Source organism: Ammodytes marinus (assembly GCF_949987685.1).
Source record: "Ammodytes marinus genome assembly, chromosome: 12".
NCBI classification, from domain to species: domain Eukaryota; kingdom Metazoa; phylum Chordata; class Actinopteri; order Uranoscopiformes; family Ammodytidae; genus Ammodytes; species Ammodytes marinus.
This window is the reverse complement of record NC_137216.1, coordinates 4,197,969-4,220,147: the sequence shown is the minus strand read 5'-3', so window position 1 is coordinate 4,220,147 and position 22,179 is coordinate 4,197,969. Positions and strand designations below refer to the sequence as shown.

The 22,179-nt window shown below is 37.5% G+C and overlaps 1 protein-coding gene across 1 annotated transcript; it reads right to left on the bottom strand.

The window, feature by feature from the left end:
- Window positions 1-468: 468 nt before the first annotated feature.
- Window positions 469-21,817, bottom strand: LOC307258440 (mucin-5B-like). Its single transcript, XM_080037969.1, has 38 exons — window positions 21,741-21,817; window positions 21,552-21,656; window positions 21,369-21,438; window positions 21,116-21,253; window positions 20,852-21,016; window positions 20,671-20,765; window positions 20,417-20,543; window positions 20,072-20,327; window positions 19,016-19,065; window positions 18,820-18,920; window positions 18,568-18,719; window positions 18,329-18,467; window positions 18,144-18,251; window positions 17,879-18,058; window positions 17,555-17,794; window positions 17,254-17,410; window positions 16,953-17,081; window positions 16,559-16,709; window positions 12,902-12,945; window positions 12,554-12,772; window positions 12,175-12,452; window positions 7,281-7,452; window positions 6,901-7,145; window positions 6,614-6,797; window positions 6,259-6,463; window positions 5,986-6,164; window positions 5,836-5,905; window positions 4,502-4,641; window positions 4,355-4,386; window positions 4,094-4,262; window positions 3,879-3,983; window positions 3,723-3,763; window positions 3,370-3,492; window positions 2,817-2,918; window positions 2,575-2,703; window positions 1,983-2,022; window positions 1,507-1,630; window positions 469-1,220 (listed from the first exon to the last, which is right to left on the bottom strand). The coding sequence occupies exons 3-38, from the start codon at window positions 21,394-21,396 to the stop codon at window positions 1,037-1,039; spliced, it is 5,001 nt and encodes a 1,666-aa protein (XP_079894095.1). The 5' UTR covers window positions 21,397-21,438; window positions 21,552-21,656; window positions 21,741-21,817; the 3' UTR covers window positions 469-1,036.
- Window positions 21,818-22,179: the final 362 nt, after the last annotated feature.

Genomic DNA, 22,179 nt, shown 5'->3' with positions numbered 1-22,179 from the left:
TGTTAAATTAATTAATTTGAGCCCAACTGCAAGTCCTGTCCCAGAGCTGCCATACTGTAATCTAGCATTTGGTTAATTCAACTCAGACAATATGTTTGCAAGATCTAATGAGGTTTTGATGGAAAAGATATGTGTCTACATATTGCAGTAAACACAATTCATTGCTTACTGGATATTGAATAAAAGGGTAGAGTACAACTATCATTTAGAGTTCATTATTTGAAGTTGACTCAAAGTCAGTGTATGAACTTGGACTTTATACAGAATGGGATGTAATCCAATAAATGGTGATATACTGTAATGAGCAAAACAAGTTTTTATTGAAATGAAGAACAACAAAACACTTCAAATCAAATAATTAAAATTAATCAAGAACACACAATCATCAGTACACCTAAGAGTTGTAATGACTTTAGAAAACATTCAGATTTGCAATAGTCAGACAAAGATTGTTTGGATATTTTTTACACTGTCATTTATATATTCAGTGTTTGAAAAACAAATAAGTATGTTGATGTTGCTTTAAATTCAAATCCATGTTTTAAATCTTTCACATTTGACCACAAATCAATCGGTTTTCCCTGTGGCAAAAGGAAGCAAACATTTTGCTGTGATGTATTGTATATCTGAAGCCATTCTTGTGTCTTTTAATCTCTCAAGTCATTTACAGTAAAAGTAAAAGAAACACCCTCTAAGACTGGAAACACCACATCAAACAGTTTGCATGCATAAAGGTACAACCTTTTCCAAAAATCTAAGAGACACCATGCGCAAATATGTGCTGTTCTCCTGGGATCATATGCAACCTGCCTCTCTAACAATATATGAGAAAGTGACGCCAGAGTACAAATGGCCCATTTTCAGAGGTGTAGAAAGTTTCAGCCTATGTCTGCTGTTCAACATGTTAAACATGTTTTCCCTTTAAATATTGATTTTCTTATATTTTTTGAAAAGGCATTGTTAAAGTTTATATTAGTATATTAGTCAGATGTGTCCTTAAAGTAAGATTTGTTTTCAGTGTTGGCTTTCTAGTTGTTCACATTTCTCCGGGGTGTGTTGGAACACATTCACTGACATGGCAACCACACTGGTCAACTGAAAGGTAGGTGTGCATCATCTTGCTGCCATCAGAGCACATCATCTCCACCTCTTTCTCACTGGTTTTCATTTCTTGACAGCATGTGCATGCATGTGTCATGCTTTTGCTCTCTGCAGAGTACCTGTGAACAGACAATGTTCTATGTCAACAAACATCTTCAAAATTACTCTTCACATGAACTGATCAGGTGGTATTTGATCTTGTTTCTGTTTTGTTTAGTTTATTTTGTTGTTTTTAAAAAGCCTCCTCTGGACAGGTGTTGTAAACTAGCATTTATGCTAACACACTGTAAACAATGCATCTGGTTCGTCCAATGACATTATCATGTCCATGTCCAAATTAAATCTACTATACTATACTGGTTTCAGCATGATTGAGTTTTCAGTACAAATCACGCAGATACTCACACTGAGGAAGACTGTCCACAGGATCCCTCACAGGCAGTGATTTCCACCGGTTCAACAGACTGGCAGTCCTTTGTCTGCAGATGGACGGTGCTCTTGATCATTTGACAGTTGGAAAGAGGAGTACCTGTGGGGAAATAGCATGAACATTTGTTTTATGTTGCTGCAAACACGACACGTAACACAAATGATAATTTCAGTGGGAAACTAAAATAAAGCTATGGTGGAACTTTAGCCTTAGAATTGACACACATGTATTATGGCTATTGGTTTTTAGATTGACCACATATGTTTACAAAATGAGCCCATTAGTATAACATGGCATCTGATGAATCCCAAAAATATCAAATTATTAGTCATAATGAAAATAGTTATTAGTTGCATCCATATTATAGTTTGACCTCTTTTGAAAAGTGCCAAGGACGCACTTGTTACTTTTTCAAGTTGTGGATTAATTTATTTTATCGAGTCATACTTACAAGTTTTGCAACAACCATCCATGTTACTTTGTTCAGTTCCCTGTAACATAAACAATATGGATTGTAAAATATACAGATAGACATCACGACAGATACAATGGCACACATGTCACTATCTAAAGATATTATTTCATTATGTACGTATTTGTGTATTTCAGCACATTTTGTGTGTTATATCCCACACATTTCTCCAACCATATACTGTAAATTAATTGATTATATTTATCATCATAGCCAATTTGGAGATACATTTCTCTTTATTTGGCTTGCAGTGTCCATTTTGGGCTTCAATACAATGTCAGTTCATTCAAACATTTTTTGGGAATAACTAGCCTGACTCAAAAGTCCAAAAAGAAAAGAAAGGTCAATGCTCCTCTTAAGACTCGTTACACATTGTATTAGCCAAAATAGAAAAAAAAACCCTATTCGACTTTTATTTCTGATAAATGAGAATTTAGAATCTTGTTTGAGATGCAGTTTGAATGCCAAGTGCAATGCAAGATATGTCAGAATCAGTTGAGGGTCATTAACTAAGCAATACAACCGCCAGATATAAAAATTTATGCATATTTTTGGGCTGAAATATACTCACAGGAATGCAGTTCTTTGGATCAAATTCAGGACATTTGACTTCATTTTTGGTGGTTATGAACTCGTCATTCTCCTTTTTGCAATCATACGTGGTACAGTTGTCGTTTGGTGGTGACCAAGAATTGGAAGGCTGTCAGAAAAGTAGATGATGTCACTCAGTGTACATAAAACAAATCCGACTTATACCATGATTTAAGGATACACACACAGATGCTGATGATATTTCAACCACACTCTACTTACTTCAATAATGATTGGATAATCGAAGCCTGGGACCTCCACAACACAGCTTATCTTTTTACATATTCCACAACATACTCTGGGTTGTTTTTCATACACATAGCCCTTAAAAAAACAGAACAAACCAATCACTTATTCAGAAAAAAGCAGAACAGACCAATCAATTATTCAGGAAAAAAAACAGCAAAGACACAAATGCTTTCACTGTATTTACATACCTCAAATTAAAAAAAAAGTGCATGACTAAATACAAGATATGACATGGATACATATTGGTTAGGTATTTTCATTAATTTGTATTAAGCACTGGTAAGTCAACAACTGCATTGAAGATGGCACTCCTATAATATCAAATCTATCATCATGTGCACATAAATAACAAAGTCTATGCTTCAGCAACTGTAACACACAGCAGAAGTCTTGCAGATTTCTGAAAGTAAAGCATGTGAGTGAGAATTTAAACACGTTAAACATTTTGTACAATATAAAACGTTGCTTGTTTCAAAATTAAATAAGTAAAAACAGCAGAACTCTTAAAGTTTTCATGCATAAGTACCGTTGGACAATCTTCATGACACATCATCATACTACACTGTATGATCTTCAACTTGGTATCTGGATCCTGTTCTCCTGTACACTCGCATTGTTCACATGGGCTTTTGTTGAATCCTTTACCGGGCTGTAAATAACAAAAAGTAAAGTCTGAGCCAAATTCTTTGCAAGGACAACAAAACAAATGTCCCGCTAGTCTGACGACAGGGTGTAAATACAGAAGAATGGTGACCTATGTCTAACTTGAATATTGTTCTTATGGTTATGTTAAACTTATATCATACTTAATTGAAACAAACAAGTATACTTTTAATAAAGCACATGTATCATATATAGATAGAGTATATTATTCCTTACCTTGTATTCGGTCTCATTGAAGACACAGACGTCTTTCGGTACTAGATAAAAAAAACGATAACAAATCTGATCAGATTAAAATCTTATGTAGTATAGTAAGTATTTCACACAATAAAACCATAATAAATGTAACTGCAGTTTATATGCTAAGCTTACCACACTTGTAAGAGGGGCAGCAAGTGTCATTTGAGACAAGGACCTCCAACTTAAATCCCAGTTCGCAACTTTGTGATTCCGATGAGCATTGGTTTTGATCACATTCTTTTGGTCAGAAGAAGAGATAAGAAGTGTTGAGTGAGTGATATAACAAATATAACATATAAAACATTATTTCGGCAGATGTACGTAGGTGTGTTATTTGAATCACTTACCACATGTCTGTCTCTCACAGCAGTTCTGTGTGCGGTTAACCAACACCATACCTTCCTCATTGCAGGTTACTGCTTCTTGTGTGGGACATGCAATAGGCTCACACTGAACACTCAGAGTTTCCTCATCACAAGAACACTGCTGACAGGCACCCTCCCAAGTGTCACCTATCTGTATGAGCAGGAATGATGTACCGAGTTAATGTTGTAACAGCAATGAATCCACAGTGATAATAATAATTTGTCATGCATTGAAGAATTTACCTGTTTAGGTTGGCCGTCAGGTCCAGTGCAGCCTTAAACAATAAAAAACAATAAGTTTAACTTTGCAGCAATCCAATCCCAAGAAATATGGATTTTCTTCACAACAGTTAGGGTTAGGATTTTCTTCACATCAGAAAATGTACTTACAGGCGGAGACACAGACATCGGACTTTGGACTGAACAAAATCATCCCCTCTGGGCAGTAACATCCCTCCGTGAATTTGCTACAAACTTCGTTGTTCTTGGCATTTTCTCCCTGGCATTGTCGTACATAATTGTCATCATATCTAAATATGAAGACAATATACACACATAGACACATTCATTTGACCATTTCACAATAATTGCAGATATAATAGAATTATGAATTACACGTACAATACAATGCAGACAAGTATTGCATTTCAAAGCCATGCTAGTGGCCTGATTCTAGGCATGCCAGTACTCCCTTATTGACATATTAGCTTGCAAATCACTAAACCATTGTAATATTCTGAATCTTTAGTGAAGTGTTTAGTGATAGCACTGCTAAGCTTTCCACATCAGTATTTCAACCATCTGCCACCTTCTATGAAAAGTAGAAATATTTAATTTTCAAATTTTCTTAGGAAATAATAGATAATAATGATGACAGTGTCTCTCAATTAAAAATCCACTTGTGCTGTCAGAAACACTGATATCAAGGAATGTTCCAGACAAAACTAGTACAATTGCAAGAGGGAAAAATCTAATTTATGTAAAAGAAATAAAAAAATAAAACCTGTAGAATGCAATATGCAATAGACTTTGATTGTTCCTGTGAGATATTTCATTTTTGCTGTTTTGTTTCCAAATGTTTGATGAATAAAAACTAAAAGTTTTTATAAACATCACCCTTTAGTTTATTTTTTTAATTCGCCCCTTGCATCAACCTTAAAACATTTACAGTAGGCAGCCTGAGCCGATAGAAGAGAAGGCTTTGGGGGTTTGGGGGAGCGCTTGCTGAGAGGAAGAGAGTGACCCCAATGTTGTAGCAGCAGCATCGTGAGAGGCGGAAGCAGCACTAGGCTTGTTTACAGGCTTAAATAAGCGATACGCTAAACAAAAAGTTGTGTAAGTCGGTTTGGATAAAGTAGGAAGTGAATAAGCTTTAGCGCACAGCATTTACTATCCGAAAGAACAAGTTAACGTGTGAGAAAAGTCGACGAGTAGCCTACTAACTGCATTTGCAAAGGAGAGACTGCGCTCTGTGGACGTGACTGATGGTTAACCACAGGAAAGCAGGTGGTGATCATAGATATTAGAGCAACATCTCATTTTGACATTCATGTTACCCACAGTTGGCTCCTAATTACTTTGGTTATCTTTTGAATTTCCCTCTAGCTCAACCATGCAGCCTTAGAAAAGCTTCTCTGAGCTGCTAGCATGGTTTATCCTCTTTTTGTCTTACAAGCTGCTGACATCATTTCATTTAGGAAATTGTTAATAGGAACAGCGATTACCTTGAATTGCAAGTTGGTGCAACAGGTTTTCCACAAGGCTGGTACACTTTATCTTCTGGACATTCATATTCTACAATAAGAAAATGTGGATTTAAACACCAATAATATAAAAAAAGAGTAATGTGGATCTAAAAAACAAAACCCTCCTACCACACTCTCCCTTTGTAGAATTCCTCCAGGCTACACAGATAGATGATCCTCCACACGTCATAGCGTATGCCTCCAGACTGGTACAACCAGTGGTGGCATTTGACATGTGGCAAATATCAAATTTACAGGCCACATAAAAGGGTTCTGGGTCGATCTCTTTGTGGCATTCCTCAAAAACCCTTGATGTACATATCAAAAGGAAAGCTGTTAATCCAAATTATATTCCAGAAAATAAATGACATATTGTGGTCATGTTTATTCTTAAATTCTTACTTGCTCTTTATAATTTCACAAAGTTCAGTGTTGCAGGGATGTTGTGAAGGTGTTGGACTTGTTGGTGTCGGAGTGGGTTCTGCCGTCCCACAATATGGCTTTTTCTTATCATTTACCAACCAATAATGTCCCATCTCAGTGCATGAGGGATGAATCTCGCCATTTGGTAATCTGCAGTCATTTTTGCTGTTATTGTCACAATAACCTGAAAGGGAAAGTGAATATTAAAAATGACAGATATTACAACCCATGTTTTACCACATTTTGTTTATTTATTTTCATCTATGAACATCACATGCGGCCTAATTTGCTGTTAATCATGTTTATTCAAACAGCAAATTGATTATCATCTTACCACAGTGTCCCTCTGTATTGCTGTGGAAAAGGGAAAATGGCAATTCAACACTGAATATCATCCCTCCGAACGACACAACTGCATGGATTTCTGGGATCGTCATAATCAGCCAGATGCCTCGGTTTGTTATGGTGAAGTCCTTATTAGAGTAGGTCAGCGATACATGCTTGCTGTTGATGTAAACCTAAACATTTCCATCATAGTATAGTTGAAATATTGTTCATCATCTTTATGGTGAAACAATTCAAAATTAGGCAGTTTAGGCAATTTGTCATGGCAAGAATTACCTTGTTCACAGTCTTGGGGATTCTTTCCTGTGTAAGAATAACTTCGTAGTCTTTGTAATACACAATCAAGGCTTTTGTACAGGTCACCTTTCCAGTGGCATCACAGTTTTCAAGGTCAATGATAATCTTAAAATTGTGTCGAGGAATGATCTCTTTGACCAGGACATAGGTGCAGTTTTCTTGGAAGTTGTAATATTTGCCATCAAATGTCAAGTAATGAGGATCTCCCCAGCCAGCGCAAACACCTGCAAATATGACAATGAGATTACATTGAGTGTTAGATCAAGAAATAATGCTAGGCTATATATTCCAGTTTGCCTTTATTTGAAACAGTCTTCAGATGCTGCGTGAATGTGTAACTTTATTTTTTTTTTACTTACATTTGCATTCATAAGTGAAACAACAGCCACCTTGATCATAAACCTTAGTTGGTCTTTGCTTATTTTCACATACAGGCATGGTGACTGGCTCACATGACACATATTCTCTTGATTCTTTTCCATTCTCACATGTCGATGTGATGCACTTGTCTGGACTCCAGGACTCACCTTCCTATCAAGGGAAAGGTAGTGCTTTAGGTGGTTTACTACAAGTCAATTAAATATTATGATTGAGCTCTATGAGCACATATGGACAACATACAGTATACCTATAATTCAGGAAACATGAAAACATGTACTTCAATAGAAGGTTAAGTTGAAATATAGTATGGGTTTTTTTCAGGTTTTTATTAGAAATACGTCTTAGGGTTTGAAATGCTTTAATAGTTGTGATTTTGGGATTATATGTACATTCACTTGGACATGTTATTACTTACCTGTAAACTAACTTTTTTATGGAGCTATGTCTTGTTTATTCCTTTGTTTATGTAGGAATATCTCAGTCTTTTAGATTGTGATTTTATATGTTGTGAGTTAGTGTTGAGTAAAAATCCTGAAACTAATGATAGAAGACATCTAATCATAAGAGAGATTCCAGTTTTGGGTAACACTTTATTATAATGTTAATTTATAAGTCATTCACAAGTCATTTATAAGTAGGGTTGCAAAGGGGTGGAAAGTTTCCGGTAAATTACCGGAAACTTTCCGGAAACTTTCCATGGGAACTTTCGCTCAGGAATTTTGGGAATATTCGATTTTTGGGAATTGACTTGAAATTGGGGGAAATTTAATGGACTATCATATTCAAACTTAAATGTAGTTCAAATGTTCAAATCTGTGTCTTCAAAAGTCTTGTGCTCTGGGCTTAATGTAGCCTCAATGCTCCAGGGTTCTAGAAATCATCTGTGCATGTGATGGAGGAATGCACAGTGCATGTAGGGGGCGTGGCCTCAATACCCCTGCAGTAAGCAGTGTGCTGTGTGCATGTGATTGAGGAAAAGCACATATTCTCAAGTGTGAAAGCATGAAAGCTGGTTTATTTAGTCAAGAATATGCTAAATATACATTTCCCCCGACTATATTTAAAATCACTGTTAAGGTCAAACCTTAAATTTGTTAAATTTTTGGTTTATTCCCGTTAATTCCCATTAATTCCCAAAATTCCCGTTAATTCCCGTTAATTCCCTTGGAAAGTTTCCAACTTTGAAAATTCCCGGAATTTTGCAACCCTATTTATAAGTAATATATAAGTCACAAGATAATGATAAACCAATTATTTAGAAAACAGTCATATATATTTGTAGATGATAAATGAGTTACAAATCATGAAATGCTCATTAACAAATCATTGGTAAATTATGAATACGTCATTTACTAACCTTTCTGCCACCGCCTAATCTAAAGTGTAAACCATTCATCAGGTACAATTGGTAGTAGAGCTGTCCTCCACAGAAAATTGACATAGTTGAATATGATTGGTCAAATATTGCCTATAGTTGACTTATTGTCAAATTATGCTATTTATTTCCTGTTCTTTTATTTATATCCTCATTTGCGTCATTGGCTTCCATTTTGGCTATTCGATTAATCGATTATTAATCGATTATTAAAATAATCACCAACTATTTTGATAATCGATTAATCGTTTCAAGTAATTTTTTAATAGAAAATGTAAATTTTCTGATTTCAGCTTCTCAAATGTGAATATTTTCTGGTTTCTTTAATCCTATTATGACAGTAAACTGAAATATCTGTGTTTTTTGGACATAACAATACATTTGATGATGTCAACATGGGCTTTGGAAAATGTATTAACATTTTTCACCATTTTCTGACATTTTACGGACCAAAACACTAATCGATTAATAATCGATTAATCGAGAAATTAATTGACAGATTAATCGATTATCAAAATAATCGTTAGTTGCAGCCCTAGTGCCATATGTCCGCTCATCATCACTCTAAAGACCACATGAACTCTGAAGTAAACAGACAACCTTCACTTTGCTGGTCTGTCCCCCTGACAGTACTGACATTTGATCTCCTTCTGCTGTCACTTTTAGACATTCTTTAGTCCTATTTTGACGCTGCTGAAGAATAGATTACAAACCCAGTAATCACAATTGGTTCATTCCTTTAACTTTGGATTGTTTTGCAACTTTTAAAGATATTTTTTGGCATTTTTCATGCTTTATTGATAGATTGAAGAGACAGGTGAAATGGGGCAGAGAGGGGAGTGACATGCAGAAAACGACCGCGGGCGGGAATCGAACCCGGGTCTGCTGCTGGGCCCGGCCCGGGGGTATGCCCTACCAACTGAGCTAAGGGCGCCCCCTTGTTTTGCAACTTAATGGTCTTCACACAGCTTTGCACATGGTCAGTAGGAGTTAAATTTATACTTTTAGATTTCCTTTTAAACAGATGAGGAATAGCAGAATTCCTAAACTTCACATACGCTGACCCCAAATAGTCTAATATTCAACTTCGATTTAAGGAGCCTGATTCGACTGCCAATCTCACAGTCGAATAGTTGCAAAATGCGAAACAAAGATCATTATATTCCGGCTATATGGGGGTGCTGAATGTCTGACTTTACATGGAATTGCTTGGATTCTCTCAATAAATCACGATAGATCACCTATTGTGGTATACAAAATCTGCCTATTATACTGTTAATAAAAATTTTAAACTAGCTCAATCATTCTCCTTCGAGTCAATGACATACATTCTAATGCCAACTCAAAAAGACAAACTATAATTGGGTCTTTAAGCCCCTCTGTGTGGGTTGAGAAATAAATGTGGCAATGTGGCAAATGAGAATATGGATCATTAGTATAGTATAGTTAGTCGACTATAGGTAAGATTCAATCAGATTCAACTATGGACATCTGTTATGTGGAGGACAGCTCTACTACACATTTGTACCCGATGAATGGTTTACACTTTAGATTTGGGGGATGCAGAAAGGTTTTTAAATTACTTATTAATAATCAACCAATGATTTGTTAATAAGAATTACATAATAATAATAATAATAATTGATAGGATTTATATAGCGCTTTATTGCCTAGGCACTCAAAGACGCTTTACAGGGTTCCTGGTTCAATTCGTTCACACACAGTCATACCGGTGGTGGTAAACTACGAGAGTAGCCACAGCTGCCCTGGGGCAGACTGACGGAAGCGTGGCTGCCATTCAGCGCCAACGGCCCCTCCGACCACCACCTCAAACATACAGCAATCATACACATTCACACAAGGCAAGGTGGGTGAAGTGTCTTGCCCAAGGACACAACAACCATGACACAGGTGGCCGGGCGGGGATTGAACCGCCAACCCTTGGATCGTTGGCCAACCCGCTTAACCACCTGAGCCACAGACATGATTTACTAAAGGTTTTATAGATAACTAACAATACATTTGTGATGTGTTAAAGGCCAATATTGTATTTGGGGTCATTGTAATGCCAGTCAAAAGCCTCCAATTCCGGGGAGAGGGGGCGCTTGTGGTGTAGTGTTCAGAGCCTATCAATATATATTACAAATTATTTTGAGATTTCAAATTGCAATGTATCACTTACTTCTCCTTCAACACAGATTATTAATCATCTATAAATATATACGACTGTTTTGTAAATAATTGGTTCATCATTATCTAATGACTTATATATGACTTATGACTGACTTATAAATGAACATCATTATAAAGTGTTACCCTGCTTTGTCAATACTATTGTAGTTTTTTTTTAGAATTCACTAAAGTGTGAAAATCAAACCAAAAAGCCCTTTTAATATGGAGGCATTGGAGGCATTTCAAATGAATCAGTAATTACACATTACATTTATCAAGTGTTGATGTTTTCATTTACAACCCAAATGACCAAATACAGTCTGCAGTATAGGCATTAAAGCTTATTTCTTGTATCAAAGGGAATGACAGAACTTTTCTCAGGCCTTCTCAGAAGAAAGCCTGGAAACAACAGTTAGAAGAAAATCCAGTGGGCCTTTTGTGGGCAGTACTTAATTTAAGGTGATCTTTTCCTTGTACATTTTTATGTAAAAAAATAAAGTCAAATACCTTTCTAGGTGGTGTGAGATATGAGCAGTCTTTGTGGGGCTTCTTTGTGGTAGTAGCTGTTGTTGTGTCAATTTGGGTTGTTGAGCCAGAGCCAGTTGTGGTGGAGGCAGGAGTGGAGGCAGGAGTTGTTGGAGAAGTAGACTGACATGGTCTACCCAACTTCTCAACACTGCATGTCAAATTGCAATATGCAGTGAAACACCAGCCTGATCCATCAGTCTTATTGTACATGAAAGTACCTATATGAAAATGAAACCAAGGCAAATAGATAAAAGTGAATAAATGAAAAACAAAACAAAATCCAGGGTTACAAGGTTCAGTCGCCACACATTATTTTCTAAATGGACTTAAATGTAAAGTCAAAGTCAGGATCAGACCTACATTGTCCATACAATATCATAAATATTTTGTGGATAGATATGTTCAATATGCCACATGATTTGGCCACAGCATGTACTTTCCAGAAGCCATATACTGCCAATACACATTTCAATTCATAAAAAAGTTTCCAAAAGGATTTCAAAAGGAATGAAATGGAAACAAGATTTGATCTCAGAGCATAAAGACCTTACATGTTCGGTTGCATTGTAAGGACAGGTGACAGGTCTAATTGTCCATTGCTTACCTGGAGGAAACATTTCTTCCATGTACTGGCAGAAACATAATGTTGTTCCACTTGGTGTTGAAGACTGAAGAGTTGAGGGTGTTACGGTCGAAACAGTTTCCATTGTTGCCTCCTTTGTTGTTGCCTTTTCTGTTGTCACCAATGTGGTGGGCTTAACTGTGGTTGTTGTGACAGTGGTAGACTTCTCTTTTACTGTTGTAGATTCAAGAGTTGAGGTGGTGCTGGGTTCGGCTGTTGTTCCTGAGGTACTGGGCTTTTCTGTGGTTGTTGCTGTAGTACTGGGTTTCTCTGTGACTGTTGTGGATTCAGGGACTGTTGTTGTGGGGTTTTCTGTGGTGGTGGTGACAGTGGTAGACGTCTCTTTAACTGTTGTAGATTTGAGAGTTGTGGTGGTGGTGCTGGGTTCGACTGTTGTTCCTGAGGTACTGGGCTTTTCTGTGGTTGTTGTTTCAATTTCTGTGGTTGTTGTTTCTATATTTAATAAGAAAAAATACATTATCAGATTGTTATCAGGTTATATCAAACCAACAAGAAATCTTCCAAACCTCAGGCCTGCATTTTAAGTCTCTTACCACTTGTTGTAAAAGTAAAGGGTGTGGTTGATGGTTGTGTTGGATTATGGGTAGTTGTTGGTGATGTCTGGGTTGTTGGTGTATAACAATCATAGGTGATTCTATTAATAATTCCATCCTTTCCACAATCAGCATCTATACAGGTTCCATCCCCATCATGAGTCTTATAGACTGTTTCTCCATATTCGTATACATGACCATTATGTAAGCATTTGCAATCTGCAAAAAAAGAGAATATCTTAATTTTTAGTTTTTCAATATTTCATCACTGAGAAAACTATCAAAAATACAGATTGATAGTTTAACTAACATAAATCAAACACATAATTATTCAGAAAAAAAACTCACCATGGACATTGTAGCTGCACTCCACGTTTGTTGAAGAACATTTACTAAAAGGTAAATGAAAGACGGACATTTTATATACAGTACAGTGTTTCATAATTTTTTTTTTATTTTTAGGTTGTCATTCCATGGTGGTGAACACACATTTGGGTAATCATACATCTTCCTGGGGCATGTCAAGTTATGTCCTTGACTTTGGCCGTAAGATATATTCACAACCATGCCATAATTGGAGGAGAGACGCAGTACAAGGTTGATGATAAAGATATCAGTGCAGATAATGTGTTTATATCAGCTGCCCACCTGCTCAGAACAGGTTGAGAGCTCCGCGCACTTGTGTTCCATAACATTTTGGCCACGAGATTTGTAAAAGACACCCCTACATAAACCACTTATTATTATTACTTAGTATTCATGTTTCACTCCTCTTTCTACTTTTATTCAACATTCTTTAACCTCTTAAGCCCTAGGCCTCTGGCTCAGGATTCCGCTCGAAAATGACATGGCCATATTGAATAGAGTATATCTCTGCAACTACAAGGTCCATATGAATAATCTTGGTATCATAATAAAGGTAACACTTGTGAGATTGCTGAGAAGGTGTAAGCATAAGTATAGATGTTACTGGGTCAGAGTAAATGAAGATGGAACACAGCATAAACAAAAGATTTAATTTCCGCCTAACAGAACTGTACACTTTTGTGAGTGAATATCCCCTTTGAAACATGCAGCTGCAGCCCAAAACCTCCAGAAAATAATAGCAAACAATCTGAATATTACCTGTGCCAAGAATGGTGCTAATAAAGTAAAGCAGAGCAAAGTTAGAGAGGTTTTAGTAGAGAAATTTTTCAGGCGGAAATTAGCCACCCATCTAAATACTGTTCTAAAAACAGTTTTGGCTTTGTTTTGAAAAATAAACCAGACCTATATACATTTTCCCATTCAAAGAACACCATACAAAGGAACTGAAGTTTATCTCCAACTGGAGCAGATTTAATAAATAGCCAACAATATAGGTAATCTGATTACTGCTGTTGTCCGGATCCAGTTCTCGCTGCTGTCCTCCTCCTCCGACGGTGAGTTGACAGGACTAAACCGGGCGCCGCTGTCGATATGTAGTAGGCTATGTCTAGTCTCTAGTAGCTCCGAAACTGTGAACCATTTGGTTTTATTCCTGTCTGCCGTTATTCCTTGTGGTGGTGTGCGGAAGAAAATGGCAAGACAACCAACACAAATTGTCTATTATCTAAATAGTCGAAAACCGCTGTTTTGTTACGGAGCTGTCAATTTTCGCGGGGCTGTCAATCACCCGCAACGTCTTCATTCAATCCATTGGTCAATGTGGATGATCCGTCAGAGCCAATAGGATCGAGATACAGACCCCAGATACACGACAACAACACTTATCCGCCAATCACAAGGAGGCAACACTGTGTTCATATGACTAGCTGTTTGTATCGTTAGCATGAAGTAGCATAATCGCTAGCGCCGATTTTTTCGGACATGAGCCGTTAGCGTCTTTTGTTTCTACCTGCTCATTTAGTTGCTTGGTGTCAGACTTGTGTTTCGATTAGGTCAAAATAAATATCATGAGCTTTTAGCCGAGATACTTTCCGTTAAGTGGGTGTGCTTCATGATATGTTGCTACATGGTTAGCATGCCCTTATATGGTGTATGTTGCGAAAAGCGCAGCTGCCCCCGGTACCGGGGGCTCTCGGGCGGAAGAGGTTAACTAGCGACATGTGATCATGAGAGCAAAAATTATAGAAATTAAATCGTTATTTTTTAAAATGTCACTGTACACCATTGACTGAAGGCAGCAGGTGTCCATCTACAGCAGGGGTGGGCAATTAATTTCCCCAAAGGGCCACATCAGAATCAGGGACTGTTGTGGAGGGCCGGACCAAAAGGCTAAACTCAATTCTGGTCAATATTAGTTGTATCTTTTTTTTAAAAGAAGTAAAGTATATGGTTTTGATAATCTGCAGTAAATGTTATGGCAAAGAAAAAGCCATACAAAGCCATGAAAATGCCAACATTATACCACTTAATCAACATTTACCATAGCAATTGTGAACAAAACGTGCAAGAAGCAGGGGAACCTTGGCCATACTTCCCAACTTAGAGACCTGTTGAGGGGTTTGGGGGTTCACCCCCAGAAAATTTGAGCTTCAAAGCCATTGTTTCCTGCATTATAGTGACTTTAAAATAATGAAAATATTAAATAACAACAAATAAAAATAAGTATCCTACACTGCAACACAATTTTTGTTCATTATTATCTATTCCTTGTATTGTCCTCTGTACAGGATAAAACAATCCACCAAGCAGATCATGCCCCAACCCCCCTCATTAAATTTTTATTATTATTATTGGGCTATTATTTACATTTTAAGGTTAAATCTCTCAATCTGGTCAAATTTGAGAGGAAGTTTAAATCTGATGATTTGAACAACTGTCTCCTGTGTGTGCTGCATGTCTTGTAGTCTATAATTTGGAGACATCATTTAGCCTTCTGGGAGTTGGATTTTCTATAGAAATATGAATATAAATAAATTAGGCACTAAAATATAAAATATAAAGTGGTGTGTCCTGCGTGACCTGTTTGTTTGCCCGTTACAACCGCGCACCCCTCTCGTACATCCACACCTCCACACAGACGTAGGAGAGGGGAGAGCCACACACACAGCCAACCTCCACACTCGTTGGGAATCGTCGCTCGGGGAGTGGGAAGGGGGAAGGGGGAAGGGGGAAGATAATATCAGACAAGTGAACGTACAAGCAGGTTGTCTGTCTGATATTATCGCCCCCCTTCCCCGTCCCCGAGTGCAGATGTTGACTATGTAGCTTGCACTGAGTCACTTTTTTTCAGCGCGCAGCGCACGGCAGCGCACTTAAAACAGCGCACATACAAGCTTCTTCTCCTTTTTTTGAATTGCGATTTACAACCAGTGAAGAGTAAGCTGCATACGCTTGCGCAAAATATAAACCCGCCTTCAAAATAAAAGCAATGCCGTTGTATTCCATTCATGATTTAAACTTATTTACGTTTGATTCTTAATTTTCCATTGACCTCACGCGGGCCAGTCAGAGACAGCCAGCGGGCCGGATGTGGCCTGCGGGCCACACAATGCCCAGGTCTGATCTACAGTCTTTAATTGCACTGATTCTACGCACTTTAAAGAGTCATGGCAAGGGACATGTTTTGTTTGTATATATTTTCACAATTACCCCTATTCATTCCTCCAAGGAAGTTTCAGTTTGTTTTAATTCTGGCACAGCCTTTGGACAAAGGTGGGAGTGTTTTTACTACGCCAGCTGTGGTCCCTGGGTGAGCCAGAATTAGACAAAGTCATTAAGAAAACATATGAATATAGCGCTCTTTGCACTGATGGTCTCATTTGCCGTACATTTTAATTTATGATCATCCGAGGAAAAATAAGACTGTTTCAGAAATGTTTCAATGTTCCTCGTAGCACCTTGAACTTTATGAATATGATTAGGCCGGCTAATGCAGCAAATCCCATTATAATATAACTTAATTTTATAAGGATAATATTTGTATACAGTATGGCTTTATATTAGCTTTCATAAAACAAATATAGGTAACCATTAACGTTTGCACCAAGTACAGAATTAGTAAGATTGAAAGTTTCCTACCAATTGTAACAGTTTTCATTTGAAGGCATGTCTTCCCCTTCTTGATAATGCTTCCCTTCGTCATCATAGCATCCACATTCAATCTGTGACACACACTTCATAGTACTGTCTTCCATATAAGGTCGTTCAGTTGGACATCTTGGATAGCAGCCTTGAAAAGATAAATGTTGCTGTAAGTTACAAACCAAATAAGTACAGACATAAAGTCTAGCCTAAACCACGTGTGAATCTCTGAATGGCGAAAGTGAACAAGGTAAAAGTAAATTAAATGACAGTAAGCACAAATATGCTTGACCATTGGGCTTAAAGAGAAAGCATTGCATGGTGACTCAACTCTACCTGAATAATTATAACACTTAAAGTACATGCAACATAACTTTCATGTAATTTATACCTTCTAATGCTGGAATTTGACTGTAGCACTTTCCTGAGGGATTCCTGCAAGTCTTCATACATGGTTTTCCACATGGCTCATAGTGCCATTCACATGGTCCATCACGGTTGTAAAAACTACAGAATACAGCTAATGAAACAGGAAAATAACATAACAAGATACAAAAAACAAAATTACTAAATCATGTATACAATTTTCATAACAAATGAGTAGAAGTAAATTTTTCACATTTCATAGGAAAGGTGATAATGACATTGTATTTTTTTTTATCTCCTCGCACAAACACAAGTAAAACACTCACGGCAGACTGAGGGAGATCTCCATTTCACACAGGATCCAGCCTTATTACAGGCTGCTGCGTAGGCGGCTACAGCCGAGCAGAAACAGTCACAATCTCCTCCTGTATTGCAGGCACATGTGTCCTTCACACAGGCATCATGATAGTTTTGGGGATCCACCTTTTTGGAACAAAATCATTGTAATTGAAAACCGAGTACATTCTGATTGCCAATTATACAAAGTCATTGCATACAGAGTTTATTACTAACAAGGACTGTGTTTGCGATTACATGCCATGTGGCATTGCTTGGAAGTTTTCTTACCTTCGAATGGCATTTTTCAAATACTTCACTCTTGATAATGTTGCAGTGTTTCAATGCCCATGCCTGCCTGTGGGAGTACAGAATGCAGGGATTCTTTGGTGCGACAGCATTAGGGCAAGTAGGTGAGACTTTCCAGCTGTTTCCAAACTCATGGGCTTCAACCACAACGTCTTTGCTTCTGGTGGTGTAATCGTTCTTGATATTCCCATCAAAATTCCCACACAGACCACAGACTTTTCCCTGTAATTACATGAGATCTAGTTAATTTGTCAAGTGGTAAACCTATTCACATTCACCTACACACCTGTATATCTGCTCACTTACCTTGAATGTGGGACTGAGTTTGATCATGAGTGTTGTCTTCTTATTCCAAATTAGAACAACACCATTCTCGGCCTCAATCACAACATACAGACCTATAGAGTGCATCTTATAGGGTATTTCCTGCCCATTGTCTTGTTTGATAACATGGACATTTTCCTCAGAAAGAATAATTTCATGGTTCTGAAAGAAAAATAAACAAGGTCATTTGTAATCTTGCAAGTTTTTTTTAAACAATATGTGGCATGCATATCATAATGTAATGTACCCCCAAGTAGAACTTTATATTAGTGGAGCAGATGCTTTCAGTTGATGAACATGGAATGTTCTCAGTCAAGACTCTGAAGCTGCCATTGTTACTTTCTCCACAGTAATCCTGCAAGAAACTGACGTCAGTATTACAAGACTGACATTTGACAGATAACAAAGACTAAGGATACATTTGTGCCGTACCTGAGCGAAGACGTAGCCACATTCACCATTAAAAGAGAATTTCTTTTCATCAAAAGTGATGTAATGTCCTTCTCCGTATATGATACAGGTTCCATCGCAGTTACGGTTTGTACAGTCCCATGTTCGGCCTTTGCAAGTGCTTTGATTTGAAGAAATAGAGTAATGTCAATATATATATCCTCAATTTAAAAGAAACTGAACTGACCCTACATTAGTGTGGACAGGATAAAAGGGCTCACCAGGTATTACAGTCCACAGTGGTAGTCTGTCCAGGATTATAAAATTCTCCATTATATTCGCAGGGACAGTTCTCTTCCTCAACACAGCCTCCTTTATCGTCTGACATCAGGCCCGCAGGACATACACAGCCGGAGGTACAGTGACTATTGATCTAAACAGCAATAATGCATTTAACATGTCATCCTTTTGGTTTAGTATACATACTGTATGTAGAATACCTTTCAACAGGCATGAACCTTTCTCTATCTTACGCATTCTGTGTTCAGTGTCTTGCAGCTTTTTTGGCACTCGGATCCCTGGTCACCTGGCTTTGCGCTTGAGCAGTTGAAGAAAACCATTGGCTCGGTGCATGCTGATGACAATAATAGTGTGTTAGCTGCTTATATTGCTAATACTTTGCTGTGCTATAAAAGGAATTCTATGACGAGCTGAGTGCTTTCTACCTACATGTAGTCACGTGACTTCCTTTACAGTCTAGTTTTCCGCTGCGGCAGACGCTGAAATGCATAGACAGAGGGGTTGATAAATGTTGACAATGGGAGAATTTTCTAGTTTATTATTTCAAGTTTTCGATAAATGTCTTTGCTTAAACAAAAAAAATCTAGGACAGGGTTACCATACTGGCATATAGGCTTTAGATTGTCATTTTAGTTAATCTTGTATCCATCAGTATTTCTTTCAATGTAGAATAAAGTTGCAGGGAGCTGGAAACTATTTTAGGCCATAGAGAGAAAAAATCACTTGTCAATGGTCTATAAAAAATACAAACAGACAATCACATTTTTGTTTGCAGTTTTGTGATTCCAATTCACCATACACTGTTTAGTGGATGTGGGGACACAAATACAATACAAACAAAAGGGTCTATTTGATGTAATTATATGAAAATTAAAATAATAGAGGGAATTTAAAAAAGGGAATTTAAAACATATTGAAATAAGCATTATAATAATGAAATAAGCATTGCAACGAAAGTGCAATCATGGCTAACTATACAAACATTAAATCCATTACATAATTGCCTTATATTACCAAAAGAGTTATTTGCATTTGCTTAGCTGAACAAACTAAAGAAGCAGAAGTTGTTCATGAGCTGGAATTCAAACAAATAGTTTTTTTTGGCAGATGTTTACTTTCATTAAATATACTCCTTTTTGAACCTCTATTTAGCAGTAATGTTGTCGAGTGTGCGTTACTCGTTTTGCTGTATGCCTAAACACAGCTTCTCACTCAGCAGTTGGAAACAGTACTTAAAGGTTAATTAAATATGGTCCTGGATGAACCCTACACCAGAAAAAGCTGACCCAAAACCTGCTGCGGGGCTTGAGCTGCAACATCCCCAAATGAACTTCTGCCAGAGACCTTTGTTGCATTGTATCCCCTTTTTCTGTCCTGAGAGCTTTACAGACAGCTCACCAGTACACACATGGAAATCCCCAAAAATAAATCTGTAGAAGAAAGATTTGTATGCTCTTATCTTATTAGAAATACTGAAATCCTCACCAATTTTGTCCGTCAACCATGCAGGATTGCCCAGGGTGCACCAAGGTGTCTCTCACGTGACAGGGGCAATGAGAAGCTGGCACACACTGTCCATCCTCATTTAGGTAAGTTCCGTCAGCACAGCCACAGCCATCGAGCGGCGTAAATTTAACTTCACATGTTGAGTCTGACTGACTAAGAGAGCGGCAAGTGCGACCACAGCTTGTCATTTGGTAGCCATAAACAAGAGTAGGAGGGCAGCCAGTCGTGTATTTCACTTTGAAAGGAGGTTTGCTTAGTATAAGATTAAAATAAATAGATACAGACTTTATCAATTTCACATTTGATAGTTTGGGTGTAACTTACGACACGTTGTGTCCCTCCATCCCTCCAGTAAGACACCTTCAGCGGCACATGCGTGGGCATAGGAAGATAAGGCTGCACACATGCACTCCTCACTGTTTTCACAGGCGCAGGTGTCATAAATGCAAAACTGCATAAAGAGGCAGGAAAAAGCTATATCAATAGTTTAAATGTGCCATTGTTAAGTGAAATAATAAAAATGCAGAAATACACAAATTCATTAAACTGCCTATAGAAGAAGAACAAACTCTGCTTACAGCTTCGTAGTCTTCAGGGTTTATATCAGAATGACACTGGGCAAAAACCCCATTTGGGTCTGACAGCAAGGAGCACCAGTGTTTGGCATAGTTTTCTAGAAAAACAAATAAACATGTTTCATACTGACATAGTGTTGTTAGGAACGATATTAATAAATGGAGTATGATTTACGATACCTACCCCTGTCTACGCTCAACATGCAGGGGTCCCTAAGATTGTTTGTCACATCAGGGCAGTTTGTTTTGGTCTTCCATGTGTTGGCAAATATCCCAGCCGTTCCCTCAATCAATCCATTTGAGGTCCTGAAGTCATCAGCTTCCACATCATTAAAATCTCCACAGAGACCTGTTTGAAGAAAATGACGTTGACTTTACACTTCACTCCAATAATCATCACATCATATTTCAAACTATAGTTAAAAAGTTGTAAGAATTAAAATCACACCTTGGAGATTTCCCTTATTTGAAACATTGGCTATAATGTAGACCTGCATAATGGGTGTGTGCTGAATCTCAAGACGAAGCCCATAGTTTGTTTGCACTATAGTGAAGAAAGTTGATGGCTTGAAGACTGCAACGCTATCTGCAGGGGGAAATCCATTTTTAAACAATGAGATGTTTTAATTTAAGTAAACTTTATGTAAAAATATGTCTTGAGTTCATAGTAAAATGAACACAATAAAAAAACACTCACTAACCATCAAAAATAGGCAGGTGAGAAATCATTTGGTTATAGATAACCTGTCCGCTGGCTTGAACTACAATCGTCTAAAGTGGGAAAAATGACACTGTGACTGTTAAAAAGTTCAGGTTAAATATCTACACACTGCCGTACAGATACGAAATAGGAAATGTCTATAAATTATATACTGTAATTTTACCTTATGGTCAGGCAGTAGTACAGTGACTGCACCCAGGCAAGTCAATTCATCAGATTTTTCACAATTGACCAGGTCACCAAGGACACTGAATTTGCCAGTGTTGTGCTAAAATCAAAAATGTAAAATGAAAAAATGTTCAGGTATTGTATTTTCTATTTTAGATAAATTAATTAATTTAAGTTGCCTCACCTTAGAGAGAACATAAGAGCATTTTCCATGGAAAGTATATGTGTTATCATCAAAGGTGGAGACGTGGGAGCCCCCCACAACAGAGCAGGTACCAGGGCAGTCTAAATCCTCACAATTCCACAGGCCCTTGTTGCAGGTGCTGTCAACAAAGTTTAGTTAGTTCAACGGGACAGACCAACTCAAATATAGATGTGGTTTACTATAAACATTACAGTGAAGATAGTAAAGGGATTACCATTGTTTACATGGCTTTGAGAAAGATTCCCCTGGTTTGTATGCCTTGCTATTGTGTACGCAGGAGCACTGGTCAACAGCAATACACCCACTCTCATTAATGTCGTCGAATACAGTCCCTTAAGAAAAACATAAAGACATGATTAATCTTTGGCCAATGGTAAACTGCTCTACAATGCAAACCCTGAAGGAGCCACCTATTTTA